Source organism: Balaenoptera acutorostrata, chromosome 4 (assembly GCF_949987535.1).
Source record: "Balaenoptera acutorostrata chromosome 4, mBalAcu1.1, whole genome shotgun sequence".
NCBI classification, from domain to species: Eukaryota; Metazoa; Chordata; class Mammalia; order Artiodactyla; family Balaenopteridae; genus Balaenoptera; species Balaenoptera acutorostrata.
In genome coordinates this window covers 120,563,319-120,589,631 of record NC_080067.1, presented here as the reverse complement: position 1 = coordinate 120,589,631, position 26,313 = coordinate 120,563,319, and the positions used below count along the sequence as shown (strand labels likewise).

The 26,313-nt window shown below is 34.8% G+C and overlaps 1 protein-coding gene across 1 annotated transcript in view; it reads left to right on the top strand.

The window, feature by feature from the left end:
• ROBO2 (roundabout guidance receptor 2) overlaps positions 1-17,333 on the top strand; it is a 573,165-nt gene extending 555,832 nt beyond the window's left edge. The window contains exons 25-28 of the mRNA XM_007164107.2: positions 6,522-6,695; positions 12,949-13,221; positions 15,004-15,204; positions 16,994-17,333. Of these exons, the coding sequence (XP_007164169.1) occupies positions 6,522-6,695; positions 12,949-13,221; positions 15,004-15,204; positions 16,994-16,995 (650 nt within the window). The 3' untranslated portion in view covers positions 16,996-17,333. The remainder of the gene's footprint in view (positions 1-6,521; positions 6,696-12,948; positions 13,222-15,003; positions 15,205-16,993) is intronic.
• The last annotated feature ends 8,980 nt before the right edge of the window (positions 17,334-26,313 follow it).

Sequence of the window (26,313 nt, the reverse complement as noted above, 5' to 3'; positions counted from 1 at the left end):
TGTATTCAATATGTTTGAGTGAAAGAACTTCTAAATATTAGAAATGTTTTTCTACATCTAGGCAGAGGTCAATATTTGGATTGATTTGTCCAAAGACACTTAGAGCTGAAGATTTTATTTAACAGATAGTTAGACAGATTGCACTTAATAGGAAGAGTTCCTGGATTAAATATTGGCTGAAAAAATGGGGGACAGCCAGTTTTTGTATCTCATAAAAATGGTAATGCAACAATTAGCAGGGTCATATTATAAAGCATACATTTTACTCTAGCTTAATGGGTCTAAGGATGAGCATCTATCAGCAAGGATGGATTTAGCATAAAACGACATGTAAATGAATTGATGACTGATCATAAATTAATTTTAGTGCTGAAGATATAATGGAGATACAGCAAGATGCCACTTTATCATGGTATTTTACTGCTCAGTACCATTTTGCAACAACTTAATGTTCTTCCTTAACAGCTTGAATACATTTGAGATTTTTTTTGGCCTTTCAGCAATTTTTAAACCTGAGAAATTTGGAAAGATGGAAGATGTAAACACAAATAAATCTGGCTATGTTACACAAATTCATTTTTCATTAAATGTTTAAATAGTATTGATTATCTTTGTGCCTATAACATGTCAAATTGGTATGGATTGCTTGTAATTTGTGAAGACTCTCTACCTTCGCTGTTTTACCTAGTTTTCGTTTCAACTTTCATGGTTATGTTTACATTTATGAAAGAAAGCCAGTTATCACAGAAATGGCTTACTTTCTAATTGATGAATCAATGTTTTTCTTTTCTTATAATCATTGTCTTTTTTTTTTGTAGTAGTTTACATAAATCTCCAGACAATCTTTGATGTTTAAATATACAGAAAAAGAAAGAATGGTAGCCACAGAGAGGTGAAATCAGTAATCATTAAATAAATTTTAACAATTTTACACTACGGAAGAAATTTAATATACGTTATATACTTTTTTATTCATGGTGTATTGCCAATTTTCTTTAAAAATATTTCCCACAAATGTAGCCATTCCATATATCATAAGTACTCCATATCTCAAATAGAGAGAATGGGTTGTCAAACATGAAGACAGAGGAACAAAGAGGGAAAGAACATTTTTTTCCTTCTGTTTGCTGCCTTCTTGCCCTCCATTTTGAAGGCAAACTCAACTATATTAAGCTGAGGGCACTTGCCCCTCTTTATAGTTTGTGGTGATGAGGTTTCCTGTTGCCCATTATGGGCAAATCACTGTGGCACACATCGCTTCAACTCTGAAGTCATCTATCTAGTTTCTTTGCTCTTACAGAGAGTGGTGAAAAAAGAATATCTTTCTATATTGACCAACACCCACATGAAGCCATGTCATTCATCCATGCTACTCTCTCTTCCCAGGGAAGGGAAAAAAGCATCAGGGAAAACTTCATGAATAACTGGAATTTCTGAGTAATAGTAAGGAGCAGTAATGATTGAGATAAGGTCAGAGCAAAGACCCAAAGGCCGGAAAATAGTTGATTTGTTTAGGAATTGGCAGATCTGTATGTGGAAATCCTCATATGAAGGACTAATTACATCACTGCTTTCCCCATTGTCCAAGTAATCAACAAGAGTTGACTGACCTTATATTCCTTATTTAATAAATTTTCTGGGAGTTATTATGAGTATGTTCTTTCTGTAACTAAAGTAAGGCCATTGCTAGGAAATTACACATGGAATAGTATCCCATGCAGAATTTATACTGAATAATGAAAATATCGAAGGCATTTAATTCATTATGCCAATGTTTATTGAATTTTTACTGGGAAATGTCCCTGTACATGAGGTATTAAAATGAATAATAAATAGTTCCTAATCTCCAGAGTTCCACTGTCTGGAAGAGAAAACATATGTGCAACAAACGCTAGTTTGTAGTGATATGATACGCTACCGTATGCATACTATTTGAAAAACACAAGAGGTAGAGAAATTGATTCCCTCTAAGACAAGGTTGAAGATGAAGTGGAGTCAGGTTGATAAAAGAGATGATATTGATTTGGACTTTGAAGTTAGGCACTGGGCAATAGACTTAGTAACAATCTAAGTCTATTGTGTGTCAAAGGAATGAGAGGCAATGGGACTGAACTGGCTATTAGAGGGAATGGGGCTGGAAAGGTAGGCTGGGCTAGATATTGAAGAATCTCAAATACCTCAGTCAGTGTTTAAATGTATTGGCAAACTAGGTAAGGCTTTGAATGGAAAGACAGAATTATGTGATAAATGTTCCAGAAAAAGTAATTCATATGACAAGGAGGAAGATAGACGGGACCAGAAGGAAATCAGTTAGGAGGAGCTTAGGAATGAAACTGGAGATGTAGAAAAGGAAATGCTTGTTTGGAAAGTGAGTTTCAAATAGCCGGCACAGATTTATTTGCAGATTTCAGCAGACATTTAGAAATACAGAAAACAGGACATAGAAGGGACCAAAACTGAGCTTTCCCATGTTTCCAAAGTATCCTCAGTTCTAGGGTTTCATATTCTTTTGTGATCACTGGCTGAATCACTTTGATTTTTTCTTCTCTACTGTAGCATTATATTGCAAAGCTGATTGCATCATTTCTCCTTTCATTTTGGGCTGTTGGTCCTTGACTTGTGATTATTAACTCAGAAATGGTTCTCTCAGAGGAGGCTCAGTTGCTGGTGTTATCTTGGCTTCCTTGCAGTGTGGCCTGTGTCAAGGGAATTTGTTTGGAAAGTAAAAAGTGTATCTATCTCCATGCTTTTGGCAAATAGAATCAAAACTCTTTCTTTTTCTGCTACGCTTAATACCCTTTTAACTTCTCTCATCCTTCTAACCCCTCCAGTGTCTGTTTTCTCTGTTTTGAAAGTGCATAAACCCGTGTTATTGTATCCTGGCACCTGAACTAAGAGTACAAACGCTTGATCATGGCAACACTCCTAACTCTACTGCTGTCTCTTAAATATTGGAGTAAAGGGGGAAGAAAATCTATGGCACTTAACTTTAGTCTCTTTTATGTGAATATGTGTTTGTTTTATTTGGGAATATTAAATTAGCTTCCTATAAGTACTTTGTGCCTCTCTTTTTAAAAATTTGGGATAAGCAACACTTGGTATTTTTATTGTGTCATACACTAATGGTACAACAACCTAAATATATATTGTAATTGTTTTACTTAATTGTTTTAAGTAATAGATCGTCTCAGTGTGCTTTGGTCTAAGAAAAAAAGGATAAAAGTGTAAATGACTTGCTAAAAATTAAGAATAAGCATTATTTCTCAGTAGCATCATATTTTGCAGCTCTCTACACATAAAGCTGCGATTCTTTTCCTCTATGGCCATGTTGCACTTTGCAGAAAAATCCATGTTAATATCAGTGGTATTCTTTATAATGATTAATTTTCTAAAATGAAGATTAGTATTAAAGAGACAACTGGAGGTCTTAAAGTAATTGAAAAACAAAGAAATCACACTAAGCTTTGAAAAAATAGAACTTTTCAAAAATAAATATTTTGTTATATTCTAAGTCTATTTGCTCTGGTATTATTTATACATTTTTGATTTTTAGTGTTTGTTATTTCCCGAGTAATTAGATTTTTATTTTAAATTCTTGAAATAATTCTAGCCCTTCTGCAGTATGCGAGTGTAGATTTCATGAAAATTATCACTAGTCTGCATTAAATTCAAAATATATTCACACTATTTGTTCAACTGAGTTCTTGCTAAGTTGACTTTAAACACACGATAATTTATTTCAGTAAAAACGTTTTTCTCTGAAGTCTAGGCCTTAAACTATACATAGCAATTCTCTTTTAGAAAATAATAGTGTAACAATTTAAACAATGTAAGAATGGAATCATACAGAACATGTTTTGCTCATGTGTTGAAAACAGATACATGTCTTCAATGAGCTTCATTCTTCTGCACTAGAAACGTTTAAAACATGGATGATGCTTGCACATGGCTAAAGAAGTCTTGGTGAAACCCGATTTAACCTCAAGGACGAGGGAGGAGTGCAGGCTCTTGTTCATTAGTATAGTATGTACAAGCCGATGAGCTATGCAATATATACCACTCACTAGACGACTACATTTGTTTTTAGGTTCAATGGTAAATGGATGGGGCTCTGCATCTGATGAGGACCGTAACTTTTCTAGTCATAGATCTAGTGTAGGTAGCTCATCAGATGGCTCCATCTTTGCCAGCGGCAGTTTTGCACAAGCACTGGTGGCAGCAGCAGATAAAGCTGGTTTTAGGCTGGATGGAACCAGCCTTACAAGAACAGGTTGGTAGACTGAGTCAACACTCTTTGCATGAGAGAATCTTGTCCTTGGCCACTGAGCTATTTATCTTCTGTCCTTTCTCCTCAGTGAGTCTGACTGCAGGGTTTTCTTTAATATGCATGAACACAGCTTGGATGCTCGGTTATCAGACAGAACTCTCTTCTGATGCTCCCTTTGCAGAGCCAAGAATGGGCTCCTACTCACCACCTTCCATCCTTTGTTCCCCTTTCCCTTCGTGGCTCTGCTGATTAATTGGAATATGCTTCCTTCTTATACTACAGCAAAGCTGCAACTCAGATTGCCATTAAATTTTCAATAACTCACACTTGGCGAAATTCTCACACAATCAATAATGTACCCAGTGATTAAAATTATTCAGCTTTTATCTCCATTACTTTCCTTTACCCCATTTCTTTCTGCAAATGCATTTTCTGGGAAGGCTTTCTCAGCATGGGGCGAATGGGTCTGAGGCTGTCAGTCTAACAGTTCAAATGGCTGATGGTCTTATTAGTTGTTTGGCTGTTAAGATTTTAATCCAATAATTTATTATTTGTTTTAAAGGATGCTAATTAAAAATACACCCACTGCATTTGCAAGTTAAATAAAATGATGACTACTTGTATATTGTTCTTTATCACGATCTAATTTTGGTTTCTGAAATTAATAAATAATATAAAAGACCAAATATGTAATTTTTCATGTTTCTGATCATTAACTCAAAAATAAATGTGGGATTCACTCTATTAATAGATCAGTAATTTTGTAATCATTTGTTTTACCGAACAAAATAACTTTGGCATGATCTTGTTACATGACTATGTGTACTTCTTAAATGCACATAGAAGAAACTTCTGATATATGAATTAAACTGAGTTGCCTTACAAAACAAACTAATGAAACTCTAAATGCATTTTTGAAATCTTAATAGTATTCAAATAGTAAAGAAAAATAAATGACTTTGACCCTTCACTAAACTCACAAGTTATAAAAATGAGTCTTGGAAGCTTTCTTTGAATTATACCATCATATAATGTTATGCTATTTCTTTTGAGTATGCACTAGGCATCTTCAAAGTAAAGAAGATTTTCCAAGCATTGCAGAGGTTTATTTTTCATATAGCATCTGAACTAAAATATGTTGTAATATAATGGTTATTTGAGTTTTCTTGCTTTCTAAGGCATAAGTCAGAAACTTTATGTTGCCTGAGTGCTTTTTGTGGCATAGCTATAAGCAGAACAGTGAGAAAGTGCAAGGAAACTAATAAGTTAGAAGGCATAAGTACATTTCTTGCATGTATGCTAATAGCTAATAAAGCATTAAGCAATATCATGTCACATTGACTTAAAATGTAACTATAACAGTAATTTTGAATGAAATGAAAACATGCAATAGAGACTAAATACATGTACATAAACCAACCCTCTCATACCATAATAAACATGTTATTAAAATCATAAGATGTTGAAAATTTATTAGCTTACCTTTTGCCAGAATATATTTCCCTGCATATGTACACTAAACTGCAAGAAAAGGACATAGCACGTTTCATTTTTCAATGAGAATTTGGAGTCTGCTCAGATACAATACTATTCATCAGAAAACACCTATTGCACTTTGGATATTCAAGGTGATTTTAACCTGCTATCTATCCTATACTATACACTAATGTTATTGAGTTTCTGCTAAGAGAGGTAGAATTCATCGTGTATGTGTATGGGTGGTAAGGTCAATTAAATATATGTATCTGAGCAGACCTTTCATGTAAAATTTCAAATGTAATTACTACAGGACATTTTTCTGTGCTCAAAGAGAGTTTGTAAGATTCCAAGGGTGAAATTTGATTCAACAGATAAGACAGTACATAATTCACTTCAGAAATAGCTTCTTTAATTTTAAGAAGTAAAAGCTGCATGAATTTGCTTATATCTATGAAAATATTACTAAGATTGTCAAGGTTAAATAAAAATATAATCAAGGAATATTGAAAAAAAAGGAATATTGAGTTTTTGGTTAGTGGTTTTGTTTCATATTCATTTGTTTAAATTTTTTCAGTGGGTAGTATGTTGGTTATAAAAATCGGACCAACTAAATGCAGCAGGGCATATTTTTTCTATGGAGATGCACCAGTATTTTGTATCTTCAAATGTCATCTCCAGGCAGGTTTAGAGTCTAGTCTTAGAGCAGAAATACAAGACAGAATCAATGTCTTATAATAACATTCTCTATACCTCATTCCCTTTGTTTACTTTTTAGGCAAAGCCTTTACCTCCTCTCAAAGACCTCGACCAACCAGCCCATTTTCTACTGACAGTAACACCAGTGCAGCCATGAGTCAAAGTCAGAGGCCTCGGCCCACTAAAAAACACAAGGGAGGGCGAGTGGACCCACAACCAGCATTGCCTCACCGAAGGGAAGGAATGACAGATGGTAGGTTTGTTTCCTTCTCTCGTCTCCTAACTGAAAAGACATGCTCTGTGCAATCATTAACTTAGATTAAAGAAGCTATGGTAGATTAGGCATTGCCTTGTTATATAACCAGGCTGAACACCTGGCAATGTGGTCTTGTTTCAATAAAACACCCTCTTTTTTTTTTAACAATCTGGAATTATTTCTACATTATCCAGCCCCAAGAAATACAGGCCATACTGCTTTGCAATGTTGATTTTTCTGCTGTTCTGGCATTTTCCATTAGTGCTTTTTAGTGAACATTCCTTTTTAAGATTAAGGAAGAAAACATAAGTAGCATTGCAGTTGCCATGTTGTTGGATCATTTTTGAAATTGAATTAAGATATCTTAGATGGTATTTCACTTTTGAAAAAGACCGTGTAGTGATTTCCAATTTAGTAATTTTTTAGTTTCATTAATTCCAGGGCTAAAAATATGCTATAGATCATCTGGTTGATGGATCAGTAAACTTTTTCTGAAAAGTCCAGATAGTAAATATTTTTGGCTTTAGCGAGCCAAACAGTGTCTGTCAAGATTACTCAACACTACTCAATTGTAGTGTCTGTGAAGCTATAGAAAAAATGTAAATGAATGGGTGTGACTGATTTCTAATAAAACTTTATTGACAAAACAGGCAATGGCTTAATTTGGCCCATGGGCCATAGCTTGCTGATTTATTTCAATTCTTTTATTTATGTATAGCGTCCAGTCTTTGAGTATTTGCTTAAATACTGCTAGTTTCAGGAAACAAAATATTATTGGATGATATCCTTGTTCAATAATGAGTAGCTCATCAGCTCAATATTCAACTTAATTCTCATATGTTTAAATATAGGAATAAAAGTATTTATCCTGAAGTTTTATCCTCAGGAATATGTAAGATAATATATGTAAAAAGCCCAATATAATTTCAGACCCAAAGGTAAATTTCTTCCCCCTTCTCTGCAATATCTCCTGCAAGCACACACACTTTTTCCTGAGATAGTACTACTAAACATCAAAAAGATGAACCTAGCCAAGCTGCACATTAGAACCGTCTGGGAACTCTTAAAATATACCCTGGAGATTCTGATTTATTTGTTCTGGGGTGAAAACCAGTCACGAGTATTTTTAAAGCCCCATGGGAGAATCTAATGTGCAGTCAGCTTTGAGAAGCTATAACTGAGTTCTGCACACTCATCTCAGTCTCTTAGACTCTCTTAGACATTATAGGACAGAATGAGGCTTAGTTGGAAAAGAAGTATTTGTTCTTTATTGGTTTGGGGGTAGGTCCTTAGCTGGCAGCCACCGTTGTGCTTTCTCTTGTCATTTTATAATGCTAAGAAGACTTTAAAAGCCAAAATAACTTGGTCTAAAAGCCTTCAGGTTTACTTATCTTTCCATCTTTCCTGCTTACTTTGTCCCCATTGGAAAGTGTTTCTATGGAATACAAGGGTAAGGGTACAATCAAGATTTTGATTCTCTGTAAGTGGATATCCTGTGGTGAGCAAAAATGCTTATTACCTCCTTTCTGCCTCAGATGATCTAAAGATTAGCTGAGCACTTGAAGCGTTGATCTTGTTCCCTCTAAATAAAAAGGACTACTCTCACTGATATTCTAGTTACAAATCTCAGCATTAATAATTTTGTGTAATTTTCCTGATATAAATGTCATGGAGAGAGGAAAAAATCCAGGGACAATATGGGTTTTTTGTGGCTTTTCCAAAATGTTGGAAGATCATGTCCAGAATATGTGGAAGATATGAAATATAAATCAGCAAAATAGAGAGCTCTTTTCTTTCTTCCTAAAACACTTTCCTTGCAAGCTTTCTTCAGAATGTCTAGTTAAAACAAGCTACCTCCTAGTTTAAAGCATGATCAATATATTGCTTATATTTCTAAAAAACAAATAGGTTCCTAACATTTCAAATTTACTGGCATTCCAAAAAAGGTTATGGATTAGGTGCTATTAGTAGATACATTTTGGAAGTGGTGATATTGCAAAGCAAATTTTGGCTCACATGTCTTTCCAAGTGTTTGATCCAAAGACATTTTAGTTATGATACAAGGACATTTATTTTGGATAGCACTCTACAGATTATCCTTAAGGATTTTGTTATTTTACCACAGATGTATATGTCGTAGCTTTTGTAAGGTATGAATCCATGCATCAGTAATAAATTTATAATATTTGTATATAAAATCAAACTGTTCTTTTGAGGAAGGTTGCTATTTAGTAGCACTTAACGTATAGATGTTTTACCGTAAAATTTTTGCATTATAGATTTTACAACAGTGTTTTATGAGTACATTAATCAGAGTAATTATTGCTAGCTGCTATACCAAACAGCTTCTATCCCTTCAGTGCCTTAGCACAGTAAGCATTTATTTCTCATGGACACAGTGATTTATAAAAGTCAGGTGACTCTCCTCTAAGTTGTAGTGTAAAGATGTATGTTTCTTAAATATTGAGACACCATTATTTCCAAGATGGGACCTTGATGGTTTCTGAGTGAGGGGAAGACAGAACGTAGGTGATTATTTGAGAGGTTCTATGGCTAGTCCTGAAAGTGGTACATGCCTCCTTCATTGGCAAGAACTATGTCACATGGCATCAAACTAACTACTGGAGTGGGAAAGTAATCTTCCCTTGTGGCCAATAGAGGAATTGGGAGTGGTAAGCAACCTCAGTCTCTGTCTCAAAGACTATGCAAAAACTCACACACATGTTAAGGAATGTTCTTCTCCCTTGGATAAAGTCTCACCTGAGCAGGCATTGTTCAGTTCAAATCATCTATTGCATTTGCATAAGCCAAAGAATATCCTTTAAAGCCAATACATTGACCAATGCTAAACAAAGGAGGCAGAGAGGTAGTTCTCTATCTGTCAGCCTTTTTTCCCATCTTCTTCCAGCCTGTCCTCCCCTCACCCTACTGTCTATTCAGAGAAGGGGCTCTTTTCCAGCTCTACCATGGACTAGCTTTGACCATTGAGCAAATTTCTTTATTCATTAATCTATTCATTCAAATATTTATTAAGCTTATACCAAATGACAGGCACAATGGGAACCGTACAGACAAAATTCCCTGCCCTCCTGTAGCTTACATTCTAGTGAGAGACGATAGATAAAGACCAACATAAATATATAAGTCAAAAATAAAAGTATACAAGATGGTTGTAAGTGTCATGGAGGAAAAAAAAAAAAACATAGGAAAGAAGTTGAGAAATATAGAAGTGGGGGAAGTTTTAAACTAGATTGTTCAGGGAAGGACTTACCAAGATGATGACATTTGAGAAAAGACTGGAAGATTACAAGGGAAAGAGCAATGATGATATCTGAGGAAAAGTCATTCCAGGAAATGAGAACAGCAAGTGGAATCCTGAAATATTTGATAAAAAGGAAATGGAGTAGTGTGACTGAAGCAGAGAGAGCAACAAAATAGCCTGTGAAGTCAGACAAGTAAGTGAGGACCAGCGTTCTGTAGGACCTTTAAGTTTCTATAAGGACATTGGCTCTTTACTTTGAGTGGGAAACCACTGATGGTATGTGTGTGTGTGTGTGTGTGTGTGTGTGTGTGTGTGTGCATGTGTGTGTGTTTAAGGCAGAGGAGTAACAGGGTTTTCCTTATATTTTTATTAAAAAACAAGTCATTCTAGATGTTAGGTTGAGATAGACTGAATGTGCTTCTATGTGGAATCACAGAAACCACATGGGAAATTGTGGAAGTAATGTAGGGAATAGATGCTAGAGGTTCATGTCAAGCTAGAATCAGTGGAAGCAATGAGAAATGTTGAATTCTGAGTATGGTTTGGAGGCAGAGCCCACAGGGTTTGTTAATGAAATTAATAAAGGCTGTAAAGCAGGGAAGCCAAAAACTACTCCAAAGTTATGGCCAACTTGTAGTAATTGAGATGAGGAACACTAGAGAGGAAGTATAGTTTGTGGAGGAAGATCTAGAGCTCAGATTTCATGTGTGAAATTTGAGATACTTTCTAAACATCAAAGCTGAACTCTCCAGTATGGATTTAGTTAGATGAGTCTGGAGTTCATGGAAGGAGAGACCCAGGCTGGAGATACTTAATTTCTTTATGCCTTTTTTTCTTACCTAAAAAAAAAAGAGTATAATAATGGCACATATATCATTGAACTGTTGTGTGCCTGACAATAGCAAATCCTCAGTAGGCCAGCCAGAGACTCTTTAGTGAATTGATTTAGTTGAAATGAATCAACAGAGAAATGAATAATAAATTTAATTTAAGTAAACATATTTGATTACATACTTTTATTTTTTCCACAGCCATTCTTAATCTCATCTTTTTTCCAATTTGTTTATTTCAATGTGCTTTCAATGTTCTTTCTTCTTAGACTATACAAACTCCAAGGATATTACTTAATTATGTAGCCATATAATTTCAGGTTAAATTAAATAGTAATCAGAATTTTAGCTAGCATAAGCAGATGCCATTTTGGCCATTTTAAAAATTAAGCTGCTCTGATGGAGAATAAAAATCGGTGACAAGATATGTTATTTTAGAAGCAAATATAATAATTTCCCCCCAACTGGCAGTCCTAAGTCTAATTACTCAAATGAAATAATTAATTTGCATTTATAATAATACAAACTGAAGGGAGTCAGTGTTGAACATAAAGAAAATACCAAACTCATTGGTGGATTATTCAACAAACAGTTTTCTCAGGATTGGATTAGCTCTTCATTTTGGAAGAAATGTTCCAATTGCAACTTTATTCTCCCAGATAGAAAACCTGTTCCCTTCAATAATTAGTGATTCATAATCTAACAAGAGGACATACATAAGAACTGGGAATGTTGCTCCAAAGTGGGAACTCCCGAAGCAGATACGAAGGAGATTTTCATTGTGGGTTCGGTGGAGGACAGTATTATTTTGTTCATAAGAGAGAGTATGAAGCTTCTTAATAAAGTCTTTAAAAGGAGCAACTTAGCCTTCCTTAAAGAAATTATGTTTTGTACACAAGAAATTTATACTTTCCCCTTTTAAATTTCATGAACAATATTATTAGAAACAAGTGCATCATTACTAAAATGGCATGGGAAATAATTACCTATGTTATATACAGTATCCTCTATTAATGATATAAATATGTATATTGTCCATGATATTTGATCTTTGTGAACAAATAACATAATTAGATACTGTAAGGATGAACAAAGAAGTTTGCAATAGCATTCCAGAAAAATGAGAAGAAAATAATCCAAAAGAATGTTAGAATGTTTAGAAGATTTCAAAATCTTCCACAAAGTAATTTCAGGACTAGTATAATAGTATAAATTATATGATAGAACTATAATACTTAAAGAAATATGAAAGAAGGGATTATGATTTCACAACAAAAGACATTCAAAATATAAAAGTGTCATGGAATGAAAAGCTAATAAAAGAAAAATGAAAAATGAGCTGAGTATTTGAACTTTTAATTTTTTCATATCGATATTTAATGTAAAGAGTTTTATGAAAAATTATCTATTCCACTACATCTCAAATTTTCATGATGCATTGTCTACTCTAGCACCATGAAGCATATTCTATCTAAACTCTGAACATTGGTTATTACTTATTAAAATTAATACATTGGAAGATTATAATATATTAGTTGTAACTCATTAGCTAACTCATGAAACGAACAGCCAGAATTGGTTGTCAGGCAGAATGTTAATTGCATTTAATAAATGTTAGCTTAACCCTTTGACTGTTGCTAAATGTGCCACGTACACGGATAAGAGCAGTCATACGCTGTGTATGATACGGCATACAGTTCTTAATTTCCCAAGGGCAACATTTCCTATGGAGATTGGCAGGGCAGCTTTTATTCTTCCCAGGGCCTTTTATTAGCACGGCTGCTAGAATTTCTATTCACTTTGTGTCTTGGTGTTTCTACTTTGGGGAGGTGGCAGCAGACAATGGATTAAAGATGGAGAAACCATAAACTGCTCTTCACACCTTGAACATCAGCCTCAATGTGCAATTGAAAACACTCTCTATGTACAATAGTTGGATAAAGCCTGTTGATTTTATTTCAAAGACACTGTGATCAAAAGATAGCAAAGAGATCAATAATGTGCATTTTAGATATAAATAACTGACCTTTTCCTCCCCCAAATTCATTTCGCATAGGTGATACCTGTAGGAGGGCAAGGGTTTTTTCTTCATCTTGAATTAAAACCTGTACTTTTCATTACATTTTAGTCCATTCTAAACATTATTCAAAATTTTTAGATCTTCCACCACCACCAGATCCCCCTCCCGGTCAGGGTTTAAGGCAGCAAATAGGCCCGAGCCAGCATGCTGGTAACGTGGAAAACTCAACAGAGAGAAAAGGAAGCTCTCTGGACAGACAGCAAGCATCCAACTTAGAAGACACAAAGAGCTCTTTGGATTGTCCAGCTAAAACATCCCTAGAGTGGCAGCGACAAACCCAGGAATGGATAAACTCCACAGAACGCCAAGAAGACATACGGAAAGCCCTCCACAAACAAGGTGTTGGACCAGGTGTGTTCTGCACAGTCCCAAGAAAGTGTGGACTTTTACTTTTTTTTTTCTACCAGGTATCTTGGAAATGCCAGTTGTTTAAGGGCATCTGAAATGCGTTTGCTTTGAATCACTAATTGAAGTTGGAATTCCGCAGCAGAGATCACGAGCACATCCCTTAAGGCTGAGTCAGTTCAGTGAGGGGTTGTTCCTCAAGTTTACCTCTGCATAGGGTCTTTGAGCGCAAGAGACCTCCAGGCTTCATCTGCAGTGCTCAAGAGACCATTTGATTTTTTTTGTTTCTTTTGCCTTTTAATGTTTGTATTGAGTCCTTTTAGACCACTAAATTTCATCTTTAGTGTCAGTTGAATCTCTGCCTTCAACCGTTTTTTCATTTTGACTGAAGTAACTAGTCATTTTGAGAGGAGAACTCGCTTCAGTCAAATAGGTAAATTAATGGAAATAACAAAGTTGCATATAAATAGGCAATCACAGAATTCTCATATTAGAAAAGGTTAAACTGGAGCCTGCACTTGCTCCAACTGATTCAATTTAGTTGATAACACTTCAGTGAGAAATGTTTTTGTTTATAACTCAAACTTCCTGGAAATGTCACAGAATAAGTTTCATGGTTTGTGGTTGGATTTTTTTTGGTAGGGGGATGTTGAGCCACTTATAGAAATGGATTTTCTAGAACATCTCTTCTTATGTCAGGATTCATTGAGTATTAAAACATACACACACACACACACACAATTGAAAGAGTTTCCTTACACATTCTTTTATTCATTCGGACTCAGTCTTTTCTGGATATGTCCTCTACTCACGCATTTTCAATAATTATATTTTGTCACAACTTGGTGCTTAAGGTTTTAGAAGATACAGTTATAAAAAAGCCAAAAGATGATAATATTAGTATCTAGATTTAGTGGAACATTTAGGATGCTTACACCATTAAGGTTGGGAGAGAAAAATCACATGACCCTTGTCATTAAAGGCTATCTAAAAAGAGAAATACTAAATTCAGTCAGTATTTTTTTTAGTCATCTAATCGCAGTAATAATAACCCATACCTAGAAAGAAAGAAAAAACAGAGAGGTGGAGAGAAAGAGAGGGGGGAAAAAAAGAAAGAGGAAAGAAAGTAAAAAAAGAGAGAAAGAAAAAAGTTATTTCAGTGTTATTTAGTAATGCACATCATGAATTATTTTTAGAGAGATGGTACATAAAAAGAATATGGACATTATTTATTAAAATGAATGAGTCTCTCTTTTTCTTTTAAGGAAATACACAGCTTTTCAAATAATGTATTTCTATCCAAAGAAGCAATAGAAATTTAAGAAGCTTAGTTTATTAAACTAATATATACTTATTTATCTAAGTTGATTGAGAAAATGTTGCCATAATTTAAACTAAAACAAAAACCATGTTCCTTCCTTCTTAATGAAAAAAGTAAATTGCAGCCTCTTTGAACCCAGAAATTATTCTCAGAAATGCTTTAGTTAAACAATATGGTTATTGTATGCAAATATCTTTTAAACTGAGTTTAAATTTTGCAAATAATATATAACATTAGATACTTATCCCAAGATCTCTTTTAATTTAATCCTGCCTCAGTTCCTATTGTAGGACATGTTGCTTGCACGTAGAAATTCCTTTACTATTTGGGCCTTATTAAACTCTTATTTTTAATTTTACTGAAGAGTGGAATCATAAAATAGCCTAGCTTGAGCTTAGTATTTAAAGTTAAGTTTGTTTCGCCTCCACATTGCTGTTCAACGCAACCTTTTGTGTTTCTTTTTTCAGAGGAGACCTTGGTGCCCTACAGCAAGCCCAGTTTCCCATCTCCAGGGGGTCATAGCTCATCAGGAACGGCTTCTTCTAAGGGATCCACTGGACCTAGGAAAGCCGAGGCATTGAGGGGAAGCCACCAGCGCAATGCCAGCGACCTTCTTGACATAGGATATATGGGCTCAAATAGTCAAGGACAGTTTACAGGTGAATTATGTAAGTGCTTTAGGACGTTTAAAAGGCTATGGTGATTCAGAAAGACGACTGGGTTAATAACGTAAGGGAGAAAAAAGTTTTCCTTGACCCTCTTAGGATCTCTGACTGGGTCTGAAAACCAAACGGATGAGATAGATTAACAGGAAAAAAGCATACAGATTTTATTGAATTTTCACATGAACATGGAGCCTTCACAAGAGAATGAAGACTCGAAGTGAGCAGAGCAGGAAGCTTTTCAGTCCTTTAGACAAAGAAACAATAAATGCGTTTAAATTTGGTAAGACAGAGAGGTTTGGGCTAGGAGTAGTACATGGTGAAGAGGTAACTGAGAAGGTAAGGATTAGTTTAACAAGGTTTGTTTGTACAGATTTCTCAGCCCCAAATTCCCCATCTCTGGTGACAAGACTATCTTCCTCCTCCTGGTACTACAGGGTGGGTACCTGTCACATAGGAGATTTTATGATCCTTCAGGGAAGGATGAGGTGGGAGAGGTCACAGTGACCTCTCTGTTTCTGCTGTTGTTTTCCAAACTCCCTCGACTTAAGGTATTCAATATGCCAAGGTACCACACATTTTGGGGTAGCATGTCCTGAACCCATACAATGACATTGCCACAATAAACAAATTTCAAAATTATAGAAAGCTTGCTTTACTATGAGAAAAAAAAATATGATTTTGAGTAGGTTTGGTTATAATGAAGACCACTGCTATTTACATCAGCCAAATAAACATTTTGCTCTTTCATTTGAATTATTCTGTGCAAAAATTGCATAATTTAGGCAATTAATTTTAATACTTACAAATTAATTAAATATAGTTCTTGTTGTAGTTTTCTTTGCCTTTTCTTTCTTATTTAATAGGGAAATGTTGGCCCTTGAGTAGTTTTAAAGAACCTCCTTGGGAATTCCTCATGCCTTAGCTGCTCTTCATTTATTTATTTTTTTAAATTTAGGCAGTCAACCTTGAAAGGTTGATCTTTGATTTTAGTAAGTTTTAATACTTGAATTATAATAGCATATAAATAAATTTCTCTTTTGATAAAGAACTGTCATTGGTAGTTAATATAACTAAACTACTTTCCAAGTATGAAATACTAGAGAAAGGTAGGATGTCACAGTATGTCACACACAGTAAAAAACATTGAACTCTTTGTGTTAATTTCATCATGAAAGTTACCAATTTCACTATCCAATGTCAGAATTATACTTGCTGAATATTTTCAACTGCTTCCGTGAATTCAGTTTATCTGAAAGAATAGCCCTGAATTCCAATCTTGTCAACTTTTACTGGTTATGTGAGAAGAGAAAGTAAACCACCTTCTTAATTTCTCTACCTCCTTATCTAAAAAATCGTATTACTCTAATGCTCACATCACAGACTGGGGGATGCCATGAGATAATGAAAGTGAAAGTACTTGCAAAACTGTAAACTTCTTTATTAATGGAAGTTATCATTACTGTTGTCTATTAATAATCTGATTAAGATATGCTTATAATTTTTCATTTGATTCAGGACTACTTGGATTTTTCTTTAACTATTATATTGGAGTAATTATAGACTCATAAGAAGTGCAAAAATGATCTACTCGGATTTTGTCTCCAAATTTTACAGTGTTTTTTTTCTTTCACTTTCCATAAGTATAATTTTTTAAATTCACAACCTCACAAAATCCAAGATGTTATCTTCATCTATTATCTGTTTGCTTTGCTTTTTGTTACGCTGATCAAGATAAAGACTACTTACTTTAAACGCAAACTTATTTCTGATTTTTTTTTAAATCTCTTTATAGAGTAACTGAGAGGAGACATGCAAAGCTGCTCTGAAGGACCATCAGGTCTGAACTCATGGAAGTGATGACACTAGACAGTGCAATGAACAATTTCTATTTATGTACTATTAACAGAACTGTAAATGCAATGTAAAGACACACAGCCACGCATATCCCACAGATATTTTACTTGTGTTCTTCTCTTAAGTACACCACCCACCTTAACTCTTTCTTGTCAGGAGTATATAAAAAAAGAAAGAAAACAAAGCTCGCCCTCCAGGAAGAAAAGGATTTTCCTCTGTATATAATTTCTTTCGTGCATTGCTATGCAAGCTCACCCTTTTTAGCTCTGTTCATATTATTGTCTGTTCTTATTGGTCTGTTGCACTATATGTGAATTACTAGGCTGTGGTGCCATATATTAACTTTTAATTGTGTAACTTTTGTGTTTAAATTTTGCACTGCAATTTTATTTGGTGATAAGCACAAATCTCTACTCCTCGTGACATGAAGAAAAAGACTGAATGTGAAGGGAGTTTCTGTACTGTAAGCTAGGTTGGATAATGCTGGTTGTAACCAATCACGTTAGGGGGGTTTCAGTTGGGGTGTAGAAATAGGAAAGATGCAAAGGAACAGTGGTGTTGGCGAAGTCTTCTTGGAACATCAGGGACTGAGTCAATAAAAAAAAAAAAAGCAGAAAGGTGGCTTTTACTATTGACAAAAGCAGGGGTCAAAAGAAGGAAGTTGAAGTCTTAAGACTGAATAGGCATTAAAATATACAGGTAGCAATGATGTACGAAACTTGCTTAAAAAAAAAGAAATTAAAGTTATATTTAGAATCAGCTTTACCTGTCATTGTAATTGACCCATCTGAGAACTACAACAAGCAAAAGGAAATTCAGGTGTTTCACAAGAGCTGTATTTATATTACAGTTTTTTAAAAAAAGCATTTTCTGAATTACCATAACTAATCTCTCCAACTCATTAAGTCAGAATATAATATGAAGTTCCCCAGGGAAACAAACAAAATGAACTCTAGAGTATCTAGCAAATAGTTAAAGAGGCAATTTATTATTAGGACATACTCGAGCTGCTTCCAAATATAAAAACTCTATTGCAATATCATCTTGTTTCATCTTTCTAATACATGTACAGTACACACTAGAGGATAGAGCTGCATCACTTAAATTCATGATTTTTTAAAAATAATGCAGTCTATATACAATTTGTGTTTTATTTGATTAAGAAGTGAAGTTATGCCACCAAATATATAGCCAAATTGTAAGTGCTTAAAAAGCAGTGCTCAGAGTATGTTCAGTTCACAGTAAGTAGAGTTATTGGAATAAATATGTTATGGTACATTCTCAAAAATTGGCTACCAACTAAAATATGTTTGACCCATTTTGAATGAGTAAATCGAAAAGAAAAATTTTAAAGAAGAAAAATGCATGTTTATACACTTTTTAAATAAACCAAACCTCGTAAGTGGACATTAATAACAGTGTCCTGCCTCATTTGTTTACACGACTTTGAGAACAAGAAGTTCCGGAACATCAGTCAGGTATCGTCCAAATGAATATGACTTTGAAATATATGTTAGCTACTGTACATGTATAGTCAATCAGTCAAGTAGAAGAGAACTTCCCTGAATTTCCCAAACTTTCCTGAAATTCCCACTTGTGACATTTTTCTATGTGCTGCCTACACAATTGTAAATTCTACTTCTAGTTATACTTTCTCATGTTTTTCCTATGATGTGTTCAGTAGTTGGTACTATGAAAAATATTCAATGTAATGATTAGGATCGGTTCTAAAATATGGGGCCAGTTTGAATGACAGTTCATACTCCGTGCATTATTGGCTCAGTCACCAATTGTGTGTCATATTGTTATAGCAAAGGAAGGACATAGTTCAATGTTTCCATCTTTTTTATTCCCCGAGACTGCATCAACACAGGCAAGAGTAGAGGAACATAATGTTCTTTATGGGACCAACATCTGCTTGGTCCCATGTAGTTCATTTCTTCATAGAAGAGAAAAAAAATTCTGAGACCCACTTACTAATCCCTTTATCAACTTTCCACCATCAGTGCCTGAATTTTAATGCAGTTTGATTTCTCTGGGACAGAGAGACTGGGGAAGATAAGAAGTGTCTGTGAAGAATGAATACATACTTATTCACAGCTCTAAGATGTGAAGAATTTAATTCTTTACTTATGCAGTTCCCTACTTCACCTCTTTCTATTTAAAACAAAGTTTTGTTTGTTTTTCTTTCCTCTTTATGCTCCTCTATAACCCAGTTTAGCCTAAAACTTTAATTCATTATGCATATTACACATAAACTTTTACCCCTGGTAACTGGCAGGTGTATGTGACTAATAAACTAAGATTTCAAAAGCAGAGTATGTGTATGCAGATGGCTTCTGGAGTAATGCAGGGCAGAGCATCGTACCTTCCTGATTGTCTTCAGTGCATAAAAATTAACTGTTTTGGTTAGATTATATCAGGCCTTATGGTTACTTGGAATGTTCTTTTACAATAGTTCACATCTGTTAAGTCTAGTTTTAAATTAATTGATTTCTAATACTGCACCCAAAATATCCTCCTCCGTAGATATAAAGCAAGAAAAAATACCGTGGCAATTCACATGAATTCGGGAACACTACCGAAAGTCAAAAGCCTTTGTCAACTTGCTGTATGTAAAAAACTTCCAATAAGGATAAGTCAGAGTATCATGAGAGCTACCATGAATTTTTTTCATTTTTGAAGCCAGTTAAATGAATGTGGAAATTCACAGAGCTCACTCTTGTGCAGGTCTAAACAGAAGCCTGCATTAGCTGTCAGGAGGAAGCCTGGGTGGGAGAGAATATAATCTTGCACTCACTGGCAGCGCTGCTATGCAGTCACGCCCAACACAAGCACAGCTCCATTCTTAACATGCAAGGCCTGCACTGGGGCCATGGCCCAATCAGTGCTCCAACTCAGGTGTGCCTCAGTGTATGCAGGCAGAGTCGCCCTACCCCTTCTCCAAATCTTCCCCGTGCTGTATTTAAAGTAAGGTGGGATAGTACGGGGGCATGAAAACAATTGATTTCTTCACAGGATTTGAATCCAATTCAAAGGAGAATATAGGAAAATCCAGACCAACATTTAAGATATCCTGTAACCAAAGGGAAGTAAAAGCATCGCAAGTTGACTTTCTCTGTAACAAAACATTAAATGGTGTTCTATGTCCTAGTCTAATGCTCTGGCTATTTAAATATACCTTCAATGGGATTTGAGTTGAAAGTTTGTATGAGTTTAATAGAACACCTCCAAATTTCTATTCAACAAAGTTATGTAATTGTCCATTGACAACATAATTATAATACCAATGAGCTCTTAACTGGTTTCTCCAATGGAAAGTGATTGTGTGTCAGTATTAAAGATATGCAGAACCGTAACATTCACTGATTTGTTCATCTGCTTCTGTATATTGTATTTATAGAATTACATGACAAGAATTGGTGTAAAGCAACATGTCTTTCCACATTATCTTAGAGGTGAAGTTACTTTTATTTTGCTTCTCTGCGATATGTACTTCAAATGAAACACCATAATTTTTACTAATGAAGTTCAATTTTTTCTTATCTCATAATTTTCAAAAGCATTTATTGTGACTTTAAAGTGTTGCAAGATAAGGGATTTTGTGGCCGTGGGTAGACTTTTTATACTTTGTTTTATAGATGTACTTTTCTTTTAACTGTAGTTTGTTTAAGTCACCAAACAGTGTCCAAAATCTTAATGTGTTTCATTTGATGTTGTTAGATCGGAAAAGAAATTGGCATAAAATTGATTAATAGTATTGTCAAAGAATTGTGTATTGTGTACTCACTGGGAAAAAAATAAAATATATTCACATTTCAAATCTGTAAAAAAGCCATTTATGTAAAACAGACTTGCTTGTAGACAAATCAAAAACAGACCATTTTGTCACTTTCAGAACTCTACATTAATATTTTGTGGCCAAATGCATAATCTCATCTTCTCATTTGGTTATGGGTTGGTGGTGATTAATAGAAATTGGTGTTGACTTAGAGTAGTGACTAAAAGTCACTAATGAAATGTTAAAAGCGTTTGAAATTACAGATCCCACTCTATCAGCACTACTTTACAGATCTGATCTTCCCCATGCCACAAAGGCCTTCAGATAGATAGAATACAAACTTCTTGGCTCATTCGTTTTCACTAAGTACAATTACAGGCTCAGATGCTGTGTAAAAATAAAAAGAATTTTTGAGTTCTTTAAATTAATAATCATAGTAACAGGCAAGTGAAAGAAAAGAAACCTTTAACTCTAAATATTTTTAAAAATAAATACATGGTAAGTGGACAATACATTTCAGAGTTTAATTTACATTAATAATAAAATAAAATAGTATTAAAATAATTACAAATAATGCTGTCTTAATATAATACAATGGCAATATATAATATATGTGGTTAAAGAAAAAATATATCAGTTACCAGTATGATAAATGGTAGAGGAATTACAAAACAATCATTGCTCTATTGAGTCTGAGTGTACCATGGAATCTCCTGCAAATGGCGGAAGTGCAAAGTTACCAGAAAGGTTTATTAAAGATACACTATGCTCTATTTTTTTTCCACTATTCTCTCAATTATTGTACATGAGCTAGAGAAAAGATGTATCAACGTTACAAGAAAGCATTTAAACAACAAATAATATTTAATGTCCTCAACTTGTGAAAATGTATTTTACCTCTTTCAAAGAAGCAATCAGGAGAGTTCATGCTAAATTTCACTTTATAGCAGAGATGTGAAATAAAACTGCAGTAACAGAAAACTGTCATAAGAATTCAAAAGAAAAGGCAAGTAGAAAGACTTGCTAAGGGTGGGACGGGGAGGGGGCTGGGATTCGTGGGGTGGGTGGGGAGGTTATATGCTATCTCCAAAAGCTCTCAAAGACTCTTTCACCTTGATGAATTTAGCGTTTTGTTTTGGTCTTCACCCTCAGAAGGAATTTTCTTCAGGCCCAGGGAAGGAATCTGGTACACAAGAGTTGCAAAGTTTTCAAGAATCCAAGTGACAGAAGCAAGACACTTGTATGATTGTACATTTAATTTATAAAGAACTACAAAGGTGACTTCCTTTGCATCTTCTAGTCAACACATTTTCTCCTTCCAGCTGTCAAGCTACAAGAAATATATATATATATATATATATTCAGTTATCTTTGTAATTAATAAAGGAAAGATACTTTTATAATTCAAATACAATGACCTTGGGCTCAGGTCAACCTCCAATTTGCAGGCCCTTGTAACTGCCCTTAGGTCACAGCACCATATCACCCTTTGTCTATAAAATGCCTTGGTGGATACAGCTTCGGGGCAGTAGACAACATTTTTTGGTCAATTTTTAATTTATTTATTTTATTATTTTTATTTTAGGCTGTGTTGAGTCTTCGTTTCTGTGCGAGGGCCTTCTGTAGTTGTGGCAAGCGGGGGCCACTCTTCATCGCGGTGCGCGGGCCTCTCACTGTCGCGGCCTCTCTTGTTGCGGAGCACAGGCTCCAGACGCGCAGGCTCAGTAGCTGTGGCTCACGGGCTCAGTTGCTCCGCGGCATGTGGGATCTTCCCAGACCAGGGCTCGAACCCGTGTCCCCTGCATTGGCAGGCAGATTCCCAACCACTGCGCCACCAGGGAAGCCCAAGAAACGTATCTTTTTGATTAATGTTTTTGAACTAAGGGAAAAGAGGCCTGAAGCAATACTTTCCAAAAAATTCACAAGCAATAAAATCTGCACTAGTTTCATTAATTTCCCTTCGCCCCATCACATTATCCAATATTCTAGTTTTTCTCAAAACAGTCTATGGAATTTTAATAGGTATATTTAAAATAAAGAAGATAAAGAAGTGAAAATTCTATGGTTGAATATGTAGAGATTTCTTTACTACTTGACTTCTTTTCAAATCTGTTCAAATCTTATCTGACATAAAACCCTTAGTCCTGGAGCATCTTGTAAGACTAGCACTATGTGAACCCGCTTTGAGAAATACTCTTCTAGAAGCTGTCATACCTCATTCTGTCCCTAGGCTCTACACTAGTGGCCCCCAAGGCATGCATGCCATGCCTTGCTGTGGTTTTTTAAAGTCATTATTAAGTCATGAGAAAAACACATGTGAATCCCAGGTATTCTGTGGCGATAATAGAGAAAAAATATGTAGTGAGAAATTGCATGTATCCTCCCCTTTTTGATAGAGTTTCAAGTACTTAACTGATATCAGTGTTGAGCACTTGATCAACAGGTAAGGTTGCAATATGTTCTTTAGCTTTTCCGTATTTCTTTTGTGTATTGTTAAATCTCCAAATCATTAGGCTAAAACGAAAGCACGAAAATACACTCATTGTCTTCCATCTCCCCTAACTCCCAGCTCTTACAAAAGGATAGTTTATTCATTTTTTAAGAGTACTGTCTGGTTATTACTAGGCTCTACTTCAAATGGAACATTGCTAAAAATAATAGTGGATCACACAAAATTTACAAGGACAGAACTTATAATTTGTCAACAAGACGATAGAGAACTAAGTTGCAGTGGGATGTGGAAAACAGCTAATTAGTAATGATGAACTTCAGTGTACTCAGAAATGGATAAATATAAAAATATAAAAGAGAAATTGAGGATTACCGTTATATGAACTTTTGCTGGCATTAAGTGTAAAAGAAGATGATATGTTATAAGGGAAATTAAAGTGAAATGGGGGGAGTAGGGACTTAAATGTACTTGATTAATTTTGAATAATGGTAGATGAATGCAATCAATAGATTAAAATGCCTCAACATAGATGATTTGAGAGTAGTTGCTTACGGGTAATGGTTAGTTTAATAAAAAAGACTAAACAGGTAAATGGAAGCAGCCTGGAAAAAAAGACACAAGATGAAAGTGGCAGTCAGCTTTAGAAAAGGAATTAAAACATTTTCAATAAATGTGCAAGCATTTTTGTGCAAGTAATTATACTCCAAAGATTAAATCCCTGTCTTCATTAATGTTGATGTGCTAATTTTTCTTAGCATTTACCTGGCATTTAAAGTATACTTTAGGTATAGTATAGTATACTATACCTAAAATGTATAAAATACACACTCATAAACATATGACAATAAAGCATTATTTTAAAGAAATATGTGTGTTAAATATCCAATATCATCCAATTCCTATTAAAATCATTTAACTAGTTATTATCATAAAAGTTAAAATTCATAATGATGATAAGAGCTGCTTTTATCATTGACTCTCAAGGGAAAGATATTTTGGATCTGTTTAATAATATTAAAAATAAAATGAATTATAACACTTAAAATGTATTTTGTAGCCCATAGATGTAGTAGGAGATACACACATATGTATGCACACACACATATACATATATAAATGATTTTCAACTCAGTAGAATCTAAGATATGATGAATACACTCATGGAGTATGGAAAAGGGCACCTAACAAAGACTATAGGCATCAAGACAAGTATCCCAGACTGAATAATGCTTTAGATAATCTCTGTTTCTCCTGGACAAATTATATAAGCATTTATACTTATATGTATGTATATATACACTCACGTGCATATATGTTTTTATATATATGCATTTTTATTTGTGTGTAGTACACATACACTCATTTTTTATACATACATTTATATTTATACATATGTGTACACTCATGTACACATAAACTTATGTATATCATGTGCATCATATATATCTTAATACATACATATATGTGAAGGAATGGATATTTTGTTGTTTGAACAACCAAATGTTTTAGAATGAATAAACAAATGTTGTATACATAGTATTGTGCTTGGCACAATGTCATGGGAGGCTGGCAATGATAAATAATACAATCTCATTATAAACTAGTCGAAAGCAATAGAAGGCATGAACATTATATTAGAAGTAGAAAGTGAAGCAAACAGTATAAGACTGAATGTCGCAGAAATCCATTTCAGGAGTTAACAGGTAGGAGAGAACACTGAGGGCTGGTATGGTCAGTGAGACTTCAGTGATAGAACAGATTGGGTTTGGCCTTAAATGGGAAGAATTGATAGAACATAACCTGGTGGAGAGGAAGCAGACACAACGCAGTCTCCAGCCTACAGGAAACTGCAGTCTCATGAGAGAACCAGCGAATTGAACCAACATTTCCAACCAACATCATATGATGGAATCCAAGATATGATAAATATGTGCAGTGTTATAGTGAGGTATGGAAGGCGGGCACCTAACTCAGACTCTAGGGGTCAAGCCAGGCCTTCCAGACCAAATAATGCCCCAGAGAGTCTCTATTCTTCCTAAACAAAGGAGTTAAATGAGGGCTTCACTTTCCCTCTGCAGAAGCACATGCTTCTTTTTCCATTCTGGGGAGGTAAGGACATCTGACCCTCAAAGGGGATTTGTGCTTTTGTAAATGGGAAAATTCAATTCTACCTTTAAATTCTATGTATCCAAATTTGCCATTCATGTGATAAGTTTCCAAATAAAGAATGCTATATAAGCCTAAATCTGCAAACTAAATAAGTATCATAAATATAACACAGTGTGAAATATTCCTACTTAGAAAGTGTGCAGTTTCATGTAAACAACAACAGGAAATACCAGGCAGAAGCAGAATGAGACCAATTACGAGGAACACAATCCCAAATGGGGCAGAGCAGCTTTCCACACATGTGCAATTGAATGCAGCAGAGCCAAACCAGACCCCAGGGCTCAAATAGGAACTTCATTAGGGAAAATTAAGAACAATACACAATGCTGATAAATCTGATACAATAATCTGCCTGAGGACCAACCACAAAAGGAGCACAAACAAATCAAACTCTATCCTGGCAAGAACAGATGAATTGAAACAAAGATAATGATGTGCAATAAAACTTTGTAGGGAAAAATGGATCTTGGTCCTCCTGTCTTACCTCCCTCCCATTCTGCCTTACCCCAGGATCCTAATGAGTTGTTGATTATCTTTTATTAAAGACCAACAACAGAAAAGCTCAGAAACACGAAAAATAATTAGAGCATAAGACTAAGTATGGATAATTATGAAGTGGCAAAATATAATTAATCATCCTTTCCCTGCAAATCTCTTCTAAAGTGGCTCCACAATTTTAAAATGCCCAAGAACTTTTATTTTGTAAAAGCCATGCACATTCATGAACACACACAGACAAACGGCAAACAAAGCTATTTGCTGACAAAATAAAGTTGCTATGAGATTTAGGGGCAATATTCAGCATACTCTTTTTTTTTTTTCTTTTTTATAGTGAATACAGAGAGATGTCAGAGGA